The 15,132-nt window shown below is 42.1% G+C and overlaps 1 protein-coding gene across 1 annotated transcript in view; it reads right to left on the reverse strand.

The window, feature by feature from the left end:
• camsap2a (calmodulin regulated spectrin-associated protein family, member 2a) overlaps window positions 1–15,132 on the reverse strand; it is a 45,670-nt gene that overhangs the window by 10,443 nt on the left and 20,095 nt on the right. Inside the window, exons 5-11 of the mRNA XM_062395648.1 lie at window positions 10,346–10,378; window positions 9,097–9,238; window positions 7,956–8,095; window positions 767–863; window positions 563–659; window positions 282–313; window positions 85–154 (exon numbers count right to left, since the gene is read on the reverse strand). Of these exons, the coding sequence (XP_062251632.1) occupies window positions 85–154; window positions 282–313; window positions 563–659; window positions 767–863; window positions 7,956–8,095; window positions 9,097–9,238; window positions 10,346–10,378 (611 nt within the window). The remainder of the gene's footprint in view (window positions 1–84; window positions 155–281; window positions 314–562; window positions 660–766; window positions 864–7,955; window positions 8,096–9,096; window positions 9,239–10,345; window positions 10,379–15,132) is intronic.

Here is a 15,132-nt window from a genome sequence, read left to right on the forward strand (position 1 = left end):
TTTTATAGAAACAAATTTAAAAAAGGTTATTTAAGGAGAGAGACTTGGGGATATGATATATTTTGAAACAGTTATATGACCGACCTCTTCTCTTTGGGCCAGGTGCCGAGGTTTCCATCAACAAAAGACATTGAGGTCGACTTCCTCATGTCTCCTGCAGGAAAGACGAATACAAGGTAAGACTCAAAGAGCGGCTATGTGCCTACAAGAGGTCACACTGTAGTATTTAAACCTAATGGTAGGATTTGGGTAAAAAGTGAATAAATCTTTCCAAAAATCACCTGAGTGTTTAGGCTGAGGTCGAAGGGGCAAACTACAGAAGGAGAGAAAGAAAATGAGAAATGTTATACATTTTAATATTTATGCTTACAATAAATAATAAATATGATTATTTGTCTTTTTAGCTTTAATTTGTTCAGATAAGGATTTTGACAATCAGTCCCACAACAAGCGTAAAGAAATTGATCAAGAGCAGCTCTGTGCTAATGTGCTTTTGGTTTATACATCACATAATTCATTCAGTTATAAAGTGTCACATTAATAAAACATAACTTCAACATACCTGACTCTCTCGGGACTGGGGGGTCTTTCCAGGAAGCTTCTCTTGGTTGCCTTGGAGATGGGGATGGCTGGCATATTCTTCAACAAGGATAACGTTTCTGAGGTGACACAACAGAGATGATCAAATGTGAGTATGTGTGTGTTTCATGTGCACCAAGGCACGATACTGATGCTGCTCTTGCTAGAATGCAGTACTTCTACTTGCCTGTGCCTTCGCTGTCCAGCAGTCTCGGTTTCACAAAGGACGGCTTGACCACCTCGAACCACGAAAACAGCTCTGCCATGAACACCAGGTAGTTATTCTGCAGGGGAGAAGAATCGAACACGTCTCACATGAATCTGTGTCACATTCAACCATTTAGCTGAACTAGATAAATGCTGCCACAGACTAATGCTGGAACTGGGCTAGATCAACTGCTCTGTGCTTAATTCTCCAGCAGGTGTCTCTGTTGACCCCCACCACAGATACGAGTAATATATAAATATCTTCCAGTCTGCGTATAAATAATTCACAAACCTCGCTCCATTTCAGAGAATCCTCTCAAGAACTAGATCAATCCACAGTGCAGGCGTTTGTGAGGGAATATATATATTAATCATATATATAGTTATCAGGTTTTTCAGCAAATATAACATTCCTAAATGAGCGCGGTTCATTTGATTGAAGTTGTTTCCTTCCTGACTCATTCCATAGACACACTTGGGTAGCTAGGTGACATGGTAACATGGCTTTTCACATGCTAGGGTTAAGCCAATCATCCACTTAGTATATAATGTCAGCAGACCTGTGGTAGTTGAGAGGAGCGATTAAGGCGTTGACCTAATTTATAGATTATTTCTATTTTATAAAATAGAGGTCAGATCTGTTATTGTTCGGCAGGTAAAGCACCGGCCGGCCTGAATTAATCAGGTGGGATCCGCTGGAGGGATTTGAACCATGGCTGTGCCGGGTCCTGTCAAAGAATCAGGTCAACGTACAGTCGGAGGTCGAGCTGCTGCTGAGGACTGAGGACTGCAAAGATGTCCACCTGACAGTCATTGTACCCATGAGGTTTCCTATGAATGTTAGATGCTTATTTTCTAGGTAAAGATGTGTGAACTGTGAGACTTTAACATTTGTTTACTAGAGTATTGCTAAAGTAAAAGAGTAACGAAGAAACACCACATGGTTCATGGTTAAGCCTCCATGGCTGGCATTTCCTTTTATTGCTCTTTTTGCAAGCTCTGTAAAAAATCATTTCAATTCTGCCTCATGTTTAGTTTGAGTCTTTGGGTTTTTACTCACATTTTTGCTTTCATGTGTGAAATAGTCCCAACTGTTCCTAATTTCTCTGCTTGTTTTAAATAAATATCATTATATTGATGAATTGCATACATACACACACTCAATTCTGCTTTCAGAATCAATTCTTCATCAACAATCAGGCCAATCTCATCAGTTTTTTATGGTGAACATCCCGGCACTCACTCACAGATGCACACGCATGTGTCTGTGCAAAAAACGAGTGCAGTGAAGCAGGGACGACCTTGAGGAAACACGCTTCCTCCCGACCTCAGCGCCTGGTCTCCAGACAAAGACGATGCTGCTCAGCTCAGCTCTAAAGATTTCTGATTCCCCTCATCAGCAACATTTCACTCGCCTAGACACACACTAGCACACACACACCAACACACACCAACACACACATTGTACATACACCCATTAAGCCCCGAAACTGCAGCCCAAAGGCTCACCAGGAGGGGCAGAGGCAATTAACACCAGCAACACTCATCTCCCCTGAGTGTTACTGCAGCATTTTTACATTTGTCCCCCTCTTTTGTCTTTCCCTCCCACGTGCTGAGCTGCAAAAGTCTGAGAAGCTGCATGTGTCTGTGACAGAATCTCCTTCAGGTGGAGGAAGAAGTAGAGCACATCGAACCAAAGTGATTCAAGTCAAGTAGCAAAATATAGAATTAACGTCTTTACATGCAAACTGAACAGATACAGTTTAGATCTTTCTTTAGTGGGTCAGTTAAAAGTGCGTTATCGTCCTTTTCAACCCATTTTCTTTTCCTCTATGTGGATGAACACAGATTTCCAAACAAACACTTGAAGCTGTGGTTACCTTAGTCTGTTCAGCATTTGAAGAACTCCCATGGTTAAGATGAAAAAAAGAAGGAAGAGACACAGAGAGACAACAAGCTCCTCTCTTCTGTTCAGTCCAGACTGGTGGCTGTAATCCTGCCTCACTTCTCTCTTCCCATCTGTGCATCCGACTACAACTGACACACCAGGTGTGAGGGTGTATCGCTTAATATCCCCCCGTCAGCAGCCACTACGTCCCCACAGACCGGCGTTTCTGCCTCGTGGGCTGCAGCGTTGCCAGATCCCAGAGTCAGACTGTGTCACTCTTAGAATGAAGACAGGAAGCTGATTGGTGATCACTAAGAGCTCACAGGAGGAGGGAGGGGGGTTAATTCACCCTGGGGGAAGGGCATAAACAGCACACACATGTACCATGCAGGCACACACTCACACACACACACCATTTAACGTTTTAACACACTGGCTGTATGAAAACCTCACATGCTTGCAAATACAAAACAGCAGGTCCCACTCCTGCAAACTGTGTTGTCCCACTCAGCAAGACACAAGGACCCACAGACACACCCTGAGCGTTCGCGGGGCATTAATGTCAACAATCACTGGGCCAGAAGGTTGATTAAGGATTCTAGGCCCTCCACACAGACTCACTCCAATCTGGAAAACCCACGATTTACTGCCAAGTTAATCAGGCTGCCCTCAGCTGCCCGTCAGAAAAGCAGTTTACGCTCTAAGAGCAGAAAAAAGGAAATATTAAAAAATCTAAGAGGCCAGAGAAGAACTGAGGATCGTCTCATGATATATTCTAGAACCCTAAATGACCCCTGCTCCTCTTATTTGCTAGTGATAGAGGAACTGAGGTCTTTCTACTTCTATGTAAAAGTATATCAGCAAATAAGAAATAGCTCATCATCATATTACTGCTGCACATCCCAGTGTAACACAAACATCCCTCATTGCTGATGTGCTGTAAATAAACAATGTATGTGTGTTAACTGCCTTCCTCACAGAAGCCTCAGCATGTCCACTGAACAAAATAGAAGTAATTAGGTAAAAAACCCAAAGCCGGTGAATTTCATTCCTCCTCCTCCTCGGATCCACAGATGGCAATTTAGATGGGCTGTGAATTAATTAGACAAAGAGCCAGTAGATGGGAGTGTGTTGACATGATTCACTGTCCCTGTGTCCATTAGGAAGAAATGCCTTTCAGTGGTATTCAGAGGTTTAGGGGGTTGGGATCTATTGTCTCTTATTGATGCACACTGAGCTTCATACTCTCACTTCCCATTTTCTGCACCTAGTGAATGTCTGTGTCTTCAGATAATACGATAAAGTGTCTGAATCACATCAGCTTCAGTTTGCTCATCGTGTTTAAATTGAACTGAGGTGTCTCCTCTTAGGATGATCTGTCAGGTTTTATGTCATTTTTGTGGTTTGATGCTCTCCCTGTTGTTGCTGCTCAGCCTTTACTTTGTCATTAGGATTTTTATTTTTTGATTGTTGGTCAGACAGAGCGGGGTTCTGCTAAATGATAATAGTTGTTGAATTACAATTTATAGAAAAAACAATTAATAAAACCTGCACATTAATCAAACACAATTTAAATGTCATATAGTCCTTAATATGGTTCATATTTTAATTGAGAACCACCAGGGCCCAACAGTCTACTTATGAAACCACATTTTAATTCATTAGATCGTGACCTTTTTTGGAAATCTGTGACAAATTACACACCATACTCATCATATTAGTCCTATAATGTTCATGTGTGATTTTTTTAATTATAACAAAATAGTTATTTATTCTATGTGAAATCAATTGAAATGTTGAAAATTGCTCTATTCCACATGTTTAAATGGAACTGGATCACTCCCTTTATCGTCACCCACACTGCATCCTTCCAGTTGTGTGTTAATCCATCCAGTAGTTTTTGTCTAATCTTGTTTACAATCAAAGCAAAAGACAAATGGACAGGGGAGAAACACAACCTCCTTTTTAGATAATAATCTCCAATTGGATCTGATGGGAGAACAAGCACCTCTACGCTTTCAGCCAAGTGTGATATTTGTCATTGTTGTGTGTCTGTCTGTGTTTGTTTGTGTGCACACGTTTCAGTGACGGACAAGTCTAAACACGTCTCGTTTCTCTTCTTTCCCACCTCAGCCTCCTCTCTAAACTCTGTTATTATCACATATCCTTGTCTCCTCTCTCTCCCGTTTCCCATTTCTCCTGCTTCAGCAACTCCCCTCTCCTCCCCTCCCCTCCCATGTGACATCTCAGCTCCATCTCTATAATAAGGTCTTCATTAGTATGAAGGGCCACGACGCGCAGTCTACCTGGAAACTGGGTCAAGGTTGCTGACTCTGACTGGTTCCGTGTGTGATGCAGTTCTGCTGCTGTGCTGTTTATCCCCTGTGAAGTCGGTGTCAGCAAAAACTCTGATACATGCTGGTTCACAGGACTCACATTCCTACCATGTAGTGAGTTAAGTATGTGATTTCGACCTCTGTTTCATTTTATGTTAAGCAATCTGAGAAGATAATGTTTTTGATATACAGCATGTTAATATAACATTAGTACAAATATTATGACTGGGCCTGTTACTGAGCACCTGCTATTTTACTCGCAGTAGTTTTATATTGTTTGTAAGAGAATTTAAAGATTTTTGAGTGAAGTGTTCTGCGAGCAGGATTACTCAAAAACTACTGGATTGATTCCATGAGATTGTGGCGGGAGGGGGCATGTGACAGGGGAGAGGTAATGAAACTATGAAGCAAATCCAGGAAATTGTTTTCACCCTCGCTTTCTGATGAAAACATGGAATGTGATTTGCATCGGCATCAAAAACAATTCAAATTGTTTACGGAAATATTAGGACTATTCGATTTCTCATCAATGCCCAGAATGTTTGGCTGACTCACTTTTTAAATGTAAAGGAGAGAAACACGGCTAAATGACTGATGAATGCTGATGAATGGCTAGTGACCTTTATCTTATCTGCTGAGATCCACAGTCCTGCAGCAGAGGACGAGCCGAGGTGACAGGAAGACAAAGACAAACTCATCCAGACGCATCAACTCTTTTTAACAACGATTGCAGCTCTCATGCAAAAAAACACATTTAGGCAGAGGCAGAAGAACGGGGCAAAAATATACAACACCAAATCACCAGACAAATGCTCCCATATCCAGACTGCGGTAGCCTTAATGATTTTTTTATGAAACAGAATTGTGGCAGGGACTGCTTTGGGGGTGTTGTGTGAACTGTTGACTCCAGTATCAATTATAGCTACTTTATGAAAAGGTCAAATTTCCTGTAGCAACACAACTAAATGCTGTATAGGTGCACACAGTGACTGACCAAGAATACCAATGTATACAAAAAATACCATATTACAAAGAATCATTTCTGAGCCATTAAAGGGCGAAACACTCGTTTTGATATGTGCAAGCTTTTCTAAAACATGAAGAGCCATTTTTCCCTTTTAGAAAGTACCGAAAGTGAGGCGTGCTTTATAAAGAAAGACGAATAAGGGAAGGAGAAGGAAAACAGGAGTAGAGCTGGAAATCGTCCCTTTTGAGAAAGACAGTAATTCAGTACTGTGTCATCTCTGCCAGTCGAAAACAATAAAACTTTCTGACTTAATAGCTGATGTCAAATTTTATTGTGTTGAGAAAGAAAGAAAATTAGGACAGGACGTGACTTTACTGTGAAATACAGCGTCTTTGATCTTTCTCTGCCACATGCATTGCAGCAGCATCACACATTTATATACTGTGAAACTGCAAATCAATAGCTCCATATCACACATACACGCAGGGTGGGGGCATGTACGTCACAAGAGAAGTGTGGGAATGAACACAAGACAAATTGAGAGCGATGGAGTGAGTCAGTGAGAGAAGCACGGTGGCTGATAGAGACAGATCAGGGACAGAGAGACAGAGAAGGATGGGACAAAATGTGACTCACAGAAACTCAGAAACTAAAAGAAAGACGGGGCGAGTTTGAAATGAAAAATGAGAAGGACACTAGTAAAGAAAGACAAGGAAGGAAACAATGGACCTGGAATGAAATGTAAATGAAAGAAAGAAAGGAGAGAGTGTGAGAAAAGACATGTTAGGAGAGCAGGCTGAGTGCAGCTCTCCAAGACTGTGGTCGCTGAAGACAGAATAGTTGGGAGTGATGGTTTTTCCACAGCATGAGTCACCACGCTGACCAACAGAGCTGCTCCACTCTCCTGTTTCATTCAGCCTCTCTAACTGGATACTGTGCCATCTGCTTCTCTAATTTGTTAAGTCAAAACTCCGTGAATGAATTTACACAAATGGGATTTGTGTCGGCTTATGGAAACAACCATTAACTTCACATTTGGCCGTTGGGATTTGTGTGTTATTCTGTAAATGTGCCAACTAAGACCTGCACTTGATCTTTTTTCCTCTTATTTGGATTTTGAGTTTAAGAACAGTGTATATGAGGTCACATTATAGGTTGGTTTTCCACTGTCTACCATTGGCATATAGTTGCTTTCTGTTGACACACACATACAGGCTACAGTTCCAGTGTCTTAGTAGTTCAACTGTAACGACTCTTACAAACTGACTTTCAGAGCAATTTCAGAGGGAATGTCTCGATGCCGACCAGACAGGATTAGTTTCATAAAACATGTGTCAGGTCCGAGCTTTTCCACGATGCCATGTGACACACTTTTTTTTCTTTGCACATTTTAAGATTTAGAAAGAACAGAAAGTGTCCTAAAGCTCAAATGACCAAACCAGCTGCTGCCTCAAAATACAAACTCTCACACAGGGGAAGACATTTAACAACAAGAATATCACTCAGCAGAGTGCATCCCTCAGCCAAGGACCAGTTCCCTTGAATTCAATCAAGCGTCACCCAAATTTCACACACTCAGTTATCAAGACAAAATAATGAACTGGATCCGCCCCTGATCCGGATCAACACTAAAACTGAAAGGGTTCTTCTCTGACCTATCACACACCCTTCCACCACCAAGTTCCATGGAAATCCATTAGGTTAACATAAAACTAACAAAGAAACTAACATGAAATCATGCCCTCCTTCTTGGAGCTAATTGATACAATTCAAAAAGGATTTCAACATATTCTAAAAAGTATAAAGTATTAAACATCTCTAGACTGATGTTTTCGATCTGTAAAAAAGCATTTTCTTCACTAAAGTACCAACTAAACTTAAAAGGTTTAAGACAGGATGGAGGATGAAATGTCAAACATAATAGTTGACATTTCAATTGTGGCATTTAAACGCTCTGTGCAGTAGAGTTGATGGGTACCTTGATGGTGGAGGAGGCGTAGAGCATGTCCTCCAGGCTGAAGTGGCAGCAGCTGTTCAGGTTGTCTTTGCAGAAGTCCTGAATGAGCTGCAGGTTGTGGAGCCGATCGGCCAGCGTCATGTTCTCCTTCAGACACACATCTGGGGGGGCAGAGGGAGCCATCGTGAGTCAGGGTCAGGGTGGGCAAAGTAAAAGCTCTAAGTAGAGGGGCTCTGGCTGTAAAGTGCTTCTGGTGGTGATGCTATGATCAGAGATGTGTGGAAAAGACTGTTGGGGATATTTCACTTAAGAGCTGCAGAGGTGTTTCAGTGTAATGGTTTGTAGATGACTGACCAATCACGACTGGGTCACATCAACCAGTGGGTGGAGCCGTGAGTTAACGCATTTAAAGATGTTGACTGATTGATCTTTTGTTCTCCTTTTGTTTTCAGTTCAGATGAGTGATTGTGCGAGTTCAGCTCATTGTCTTTATCAGTAGGGTGATGTGATTGTGTGGAGACTGATCTTTGCTCATATAGCTGAAGCTTGGGGGTGGACAAAGAGACACAACTCTGTATCAATCACTGGAACTCTAACTAGATTTCCTGGAGTAATATTTAAGTATTTGACACAGAAAATGTATGAGAAAACCGCTCTGGTAATGTTTCTAAAGCTACTGGAATCAGACACAAAAAAGGTGAAGAAAAAGTATGGAAGGTTGAAAGATTCAACAACTATAGAATTTGTTTTAATTTTGTTTTTCAAAAGACCTTGTCCTCTTTTGCATTTTGCTGCAGTATCTGCAGATGGCCAGCAAAATACCACACTCAACTCTAAAACCACTCAAAATCTCGGGCTGTATGTGAGAATTGCAAATGTACAGGTCAGTTGCTCTGCACATTTCCTGCCAGGCCCCAAGTAAAATGTCCGAGTGAGCCCCTGTGAGAATACAGCAGGAAAATGTTTAAAGTGAGGAATCTGAAGATGTCACCTTGAAAATACAATGAGATTCTAGAGCTTTTGTGCTAATAACACAAACGTGTGATTGCCATAGTGGAGTTCATGCGTCATGTCCTGCCTCCTGCTGCTCTAACCGGACGGCAAAGTTCATGTCTGAACACGGTTTAACGGAAGCTTCCCTCAGACCCACCCAGCGTCATACCTTCCAGTGGGAGCAGCTGAGGGCAGTAGAAGTGCAGCAGAGCACCCAGGGCCGAGCCGTCTGTGCTGTCCTTCAGCAGGTTGTCCACGGGGGGGATCCAGGGGCCTGACAGGGTTGAGGCCTGCTCCTTCCTGTACCGGGCCTGCGTAACATGAAACACCAACATTACCTTCACCCACATCGACATCACATCTACATATACTGTACATCTAAATCTACATCTACATCCACATCCATATCTACATCTACATCTACATCTACATATACATCTACATATACATCTACCATAGGGGAAGGAGTTGTCATGTACAGTGTAATGGTGCAACCGTGGCTACAGCTGTAACTATAATGTCTCCTCAAAGCAGCAGCGACACTTTAAAACGCAATGAGGCGTCTCTGGATGTACTCATGTATGAAGGTAATTGAACGCCTCTGGATCCTGACAGCATGGGCACCACGATGTTTCAACTGTTAACAACAGACAGAGTGAGCCCGCTGAGAGGAGGCAAACACCCACTGCTGCAGCGGGCACGGCGGCACCATTGATTTTTCCAGATGGCGTGCGATCTAATGTTTGGATAAAGATCTAAATGAATAGCCTCTCGACATGCAGAGTAGTTTAAATACAACTTATGGAGACCAAACTGCTGTGTCAAGTGTCAGTTTGATATGTGCAGTGACAGCGGGGTGCATGGATATAAGGATATCTACACATTCGTACAGTGCAAAGAGACAAGAGGCTCTGCAGTGAATGCTGCTGCAGAGTCTCTCTCTCCCTCTTTCATATTGTTTCATCCAAAATGCCCCCAAACGTCCCATTTTTTGGTTAATCTGTTCGGACCTCTTCAGTGACTCCCTGAGGGTTTCTTGCTCTACTGACAATAACCTTGTTAGGATAAAAGGAAGTAGTGTTTTGGAAGCGTTCAAACACACATACTAATTTTAAAACTTTGGATTTCAATAAATGTAACCTTATATTAAGAAGCAATTCATAGAGATTCTAAAAGGAAAACTAATGACTTGCACTGTACTGCTTCCTCTTGTCAAATAACTACATTTAAAGACATTTTAGAATGAATTTTCTTATTTTTGCTGCGTTTAACACAATGGATCACTTCCTCTTGAAAACTCGGGATGATTAAGAGAAGCAGTATTTAAATAACAGTGAGTCACGGGCTGATGCACACTCGGGATGAAACGATGGCAAACAAGACAAATGAAGGCGGAAGATGAAAGAGTGTTGACTTACAGGCACAAGCTTCATGTACCACTTGGTTGGAGACTGCAGCAGCGAAGCAACAGACAAAACAACAACAACAACAACAGAGAAATACCTGTTAGTGAGATTAGTTGGTAATGCGATTAGCAATACAAGGAGAGACATGACAGGTGTGAGGAAGCAGAGAGGTGTGTGAAATTGGGTTTTATGTAATGTGGTGTGGAGTTTTCAGTATAAATCTGAGGCTTCAATGCAGAAAGTAGAATAGAATAGAACAGAATAGAAAAGTTTATCCCCTGGATATCTGCTAAATCTCATCAGTGTGAAAAGTAAAACAGAAGAATAATTTCCAACCACATTTAAAACAAAGAGACTGAACCATTAGACGTCAGGTGACTTGTATTTGAAGCCTGAATGTAAATGACACTGGTGCAGCACTTGTGCTCAACACCTCAGTTGTACTACTTCATATCACAAGTGCCCTCAGTTCACAATCTTGTCTGGTCCGAATTACAAAATATTGTCAGCAGGATCTTGCAAAAACTAGTGAACCTCTTCCACGAAACTTTTTGGAGGGATGGGACCTGACCCGTAACTCTAAACTGAGGACGTGTTGAGACAGGGAATTGTGTTGAGAGGTGGAAATTAGAAATAAAATAGAAAATCACAAAATGTATTTCACTGTCGCTAAAGAGAAAAAAGCCAGTGACCTACAGCAGTTACAGGAAAACCCAATAAAAATCCCACAGTGTTAATATAAAACCAAACTGTCAGCTCTCCACTGACTGTGTAAGCTGATTCCAGAAGAGGAGAGGCTTTCCTCAGTAACGGCTCGTTCTCACACAACCTGGAAGCATCAAAGAACCAAATATAAGTGTCTCTCAGTGGCGGGTGAGTCCTCAGCTTCAAAGGGGAAGCTGTGACTGGTGAGAAAATACAGCAGCTTTGTACCGACACCCTCCAAAATAAAGGTAACGAGAGGCTGAGAAGATCAATCGTCGCTTGCTTGGATTCTCCCGTCACAGCTGTGTGAATGGTAATGTGAGGCTGATGCCGTCAGTAGAAGATACTGGAGTTAATCCAATCTACATCATATTAGTTAATCAATCTTATCTATTGGCCAGTGAATGGAGCGTCTTTGTAAGTGATACCACAGCTTGAATGTGACTAAAGTGACACAGGTAGCAGGCTTCTCATCAAATAAACAGAGAACTGACGGATCAGATTATAGTTTGCAGGAGAAATGATTGATGAGCATAGGCTGCATATACATTTAAACTCACTATATCACGTTGACTGGGATAGTGAGGAAATACTTGACATGTTTGAGTCACTTATGTTGTCATTATTTCAAAAGAAGTCAGATTCATGACATTCACACAGTATATCCGAAGGCAGAGAGCGGGACAGACCAACTCTGCCCTCACTTCACCTCTCCACACCACGCCAACACCTGACCTCACAAAGTCAATGCTGACTCACAGGACAAGTCGAACATCCCGTTGGCGCGAGGGGAGAGTGGCACGAGATTCTGCCATTCGCCAATAAAAATGTCACAGTAAGTCGGCATCATTTTTTTTTAATGATGTACCCAATCAGAGCAGACTTGGGCTTTATTAGGAGGTGGGGGGCCTTAAAGAGACAGGAGCTAAAACCAATTTGGGGTTTTGATAAATTACCTTTTACCACCTATTTTCAATGTAGTTTTTCTGAACACACAACTCCAAACCTCACTTCCTGACTGTCTGCATCTGAAGTAATGATTTGACCGAGGGATACTCAGGGTCAGACAGTTTAAAACCTGATAAAATCACCAATCAAACCCCTGGGGAGAGGCAGGGTCCTAATCCATCATTTCCTTACACACACACACACACAGACACACACCACACACTCACACACAAACACAGTAAAAGTACTTCTATATTTACACACACACACACACCCCACCCAAACCCACTTCAATCATCTTGTGACTCTGCCTCTTCTCGTCAAAGTTCATCCTCTGAAGCCAGACATGTCCAGTTGAGCTGCAGCTCAGCTTTTGCAACTTAACAGGATTAGTCCTTCTCGTCTCTGTCCTGACGCTGCCCCCCTCCCCCCCCACCACCACTACCACCACAACCCAATACCCTCCACCCACTCTCACCTAATAAAAACACAGTTGCCCTAGTAAAAGCTCCATAGTGTTGTTCTCAGAGGATGCATGTCTCTCTCTCTTAAGTCTAACCGAGGAAGAAGCTGCCTGTGTGACTCACACTGCAGTTGCACTGCAAAGACAGAAGGGGGGGGGGGGGGCTGGTTTGGGTAGAGATGGGGGAGTTAGAGGGAAGGTAGATGGAGCTGCTTATCAGTAAACCCATATTTTGTGCATATGAGTGCAGTTTGAGTAGCAGAAAAAATGCCCTCCTCTACAAATCTTGAAAACGTTATCACTTTGATCTGATTGGAGGTGAGACTTCCCTTTCCTTCACTGGGCCAAACAACTGATGTTATTGTGAGAGCAGCCCAAATACAAAGGGTTTTGAAGCCGGCAGAGGCAAATCTTAATAAAACATTTTCCTCATATTCACAAACTAATCTTTAAACACTTTGTCAACAGAAAAAATACAATAAATACGGTTTGTTGCAGAGGCAGAAAATGGCCGTGGGTCATAAGCATAATGAGGTGGTTTCATCTCCCTCTACTACAAATGATGTCCATAATTTACAATTTGTAACTGATATCCACATGTTTAATGTACATTCAGAGACTTGGCACTTGCACCATAACGAACAGTAAAATTATAAAAACTCCCGACATCTAAAAGGAGATGGATAAATGATGAAGCAGCATTATTAAATTGAAATGGCCAGAACACTGTCTGTGTTTCTCCTGCCAACGAGTGGTTATTACACAACGTCTCCTGCTGGAGGCAGCGAGGCCCTCAAGTTCAGAAAGGAAAATTAAAAACCTGTCCTGACTACAAAGCATGCAGAGTGGTTTTAACATGATCCAACAAATATCAGTACTCAAACTGGTTATGGGTTTTTAATTCTGATGGAAAAACTTTTCATCACTTTTTCGTGACGCACAAAGTTGAGTCACAGAATGTTATAACTTTATTTTAGCAACTGCAGGCGGACACACTGTTCTTATACAAGTGTAATTTAATTAATCAGAGAAGTTTAATGCACAAAACAAACAAACTAAACAGTTAGGAAACATCAGATCAATTTCCCCCAAAAAAATATTTCTATCATTTTAGGTAATTTGGATCTCACTGATGTTTGTTTGAGTCAAGTTTGGATAAATGAGTTTGTTTATGCCATAAAAAAGGAGGTTGACAACACGTATCAGTGAAACCTTGATACTGCAGCAACAACACGTTCTCCAATGCGAGAACTCTGGCTCCAAATGATGTCACCAGCTTAAAATGGCCTGAATAGTTTGACCCTGTTTTCATAACGTGGGAGGAAGTTGTAGGAATGTCAGTTGAAACTTTGGAAAGATGTCTTGTCTATTAAGCATTACAAAATTCTAGTGACCACATGATGTCACTTAATTTTGACTCAGCTTCGGCAGTGTGTGCATCTCCCTGTGTGTTTGTGAGGGACAGCTGAAGCATGCGGTGCTGCGTCTGCACACTGACTGGTCACATCAGCATCAAGCACCACACCCCTGGGACTGAGATAGACAACACACACACACACACATGCACACACCCACACACACACCCAAACTGCAGTGCTCCATATCAGCTCCCTGCGTGATTGAACACGTGGGCCAGCAGTGTTTCCCCTGAGGTTAACTTTTCTAGCCGAGTGTCACAGTGTGCAGCCTGACCTGTGACAGAGGAAGCCGGGAAAAAGGAGGCGTGACCCGAAACAGTCGTGGGGGCGATGGAAAAATTGCGGAGGAGTCGAGCGCAGATCAAACGAAAAGGCAACTTCACTTGGTAGAAACTAATGAGGCAAACACAAGAGGGAGACGGGCGTGCTGCTGCTCATCCTCGTGGTTATCTAACCAACACGTGTCGCTCATGACTTTCACGGGTCAGTGAGACTTGTTCAAACCCTCTGCATCGTGCGAAAAAACCACAGAGAGGTCACTGATTTCCAATCCAATGAAAGCAAATTTGGCTGAACTGGTAGCTCGCAACGAAGCCATAGAGATGAAGCCATTCAACACACTCTGGATATTTTACAAGGGCATCAAATGTCTGAGTCGGTCACTGCCAGCGCCCAATGAAATGTCAGAGAGCTCATTAAGAATTCAGCAGGTTAATGTCCGGATGACTCACAGCGATCGAGTGGGCTTGTCGATGGCGTTTCTTACGGATGACGGATGTGAAACTGGAAGATTACAAATATCTGAGAATCTGATTAGAGCAAGAGCCTTGTTTTACTAACAGGCTAATATATAAGAGCCTGTGTAAATTATTATTTCTAATCATTTTGATGTCAGAATAATATATTATCGTTTAAATAATGAAAAAAACATTATCATTATAGTGATTTGCTGTCAACACTGATAAGAAGCAGTGGTAGGGTTCCACTATAAAAAGCTAAGTCACAGGAAAATGACTTGATCTGACATCACCACTGAAATATCCAAAATCACAATGAATACCAGCACTGTAGAGCCGTTATGTATGAATGATACACATTAACCTAATATGCTGTTCTGTGGGATTTAAAACTGATTCATGTGCAAGTGAATGAACAAATGCATAATTCAGTGGATCAGTGAATGATTTATTGTGAAGGCAGGTTCTACTGAGCACAGATTACCTCTGTAACCCTGAATACACAACACAGGCCACCCCACCCTGTCT

Source organism: Platichthys flesus, chromosome 9 (assembly GCF_949316205.1).
Source record: "Platichthys flesus chromosome 9, fPlaFle2.1, whole genome shotgun sequence".
Lineage (NCBI taxonomy): Eukaryota > Metazoa > Chordata > Actinopteri > Pleuronectiformes > Pleuronectidae > Platichthys > Platichthys flesus.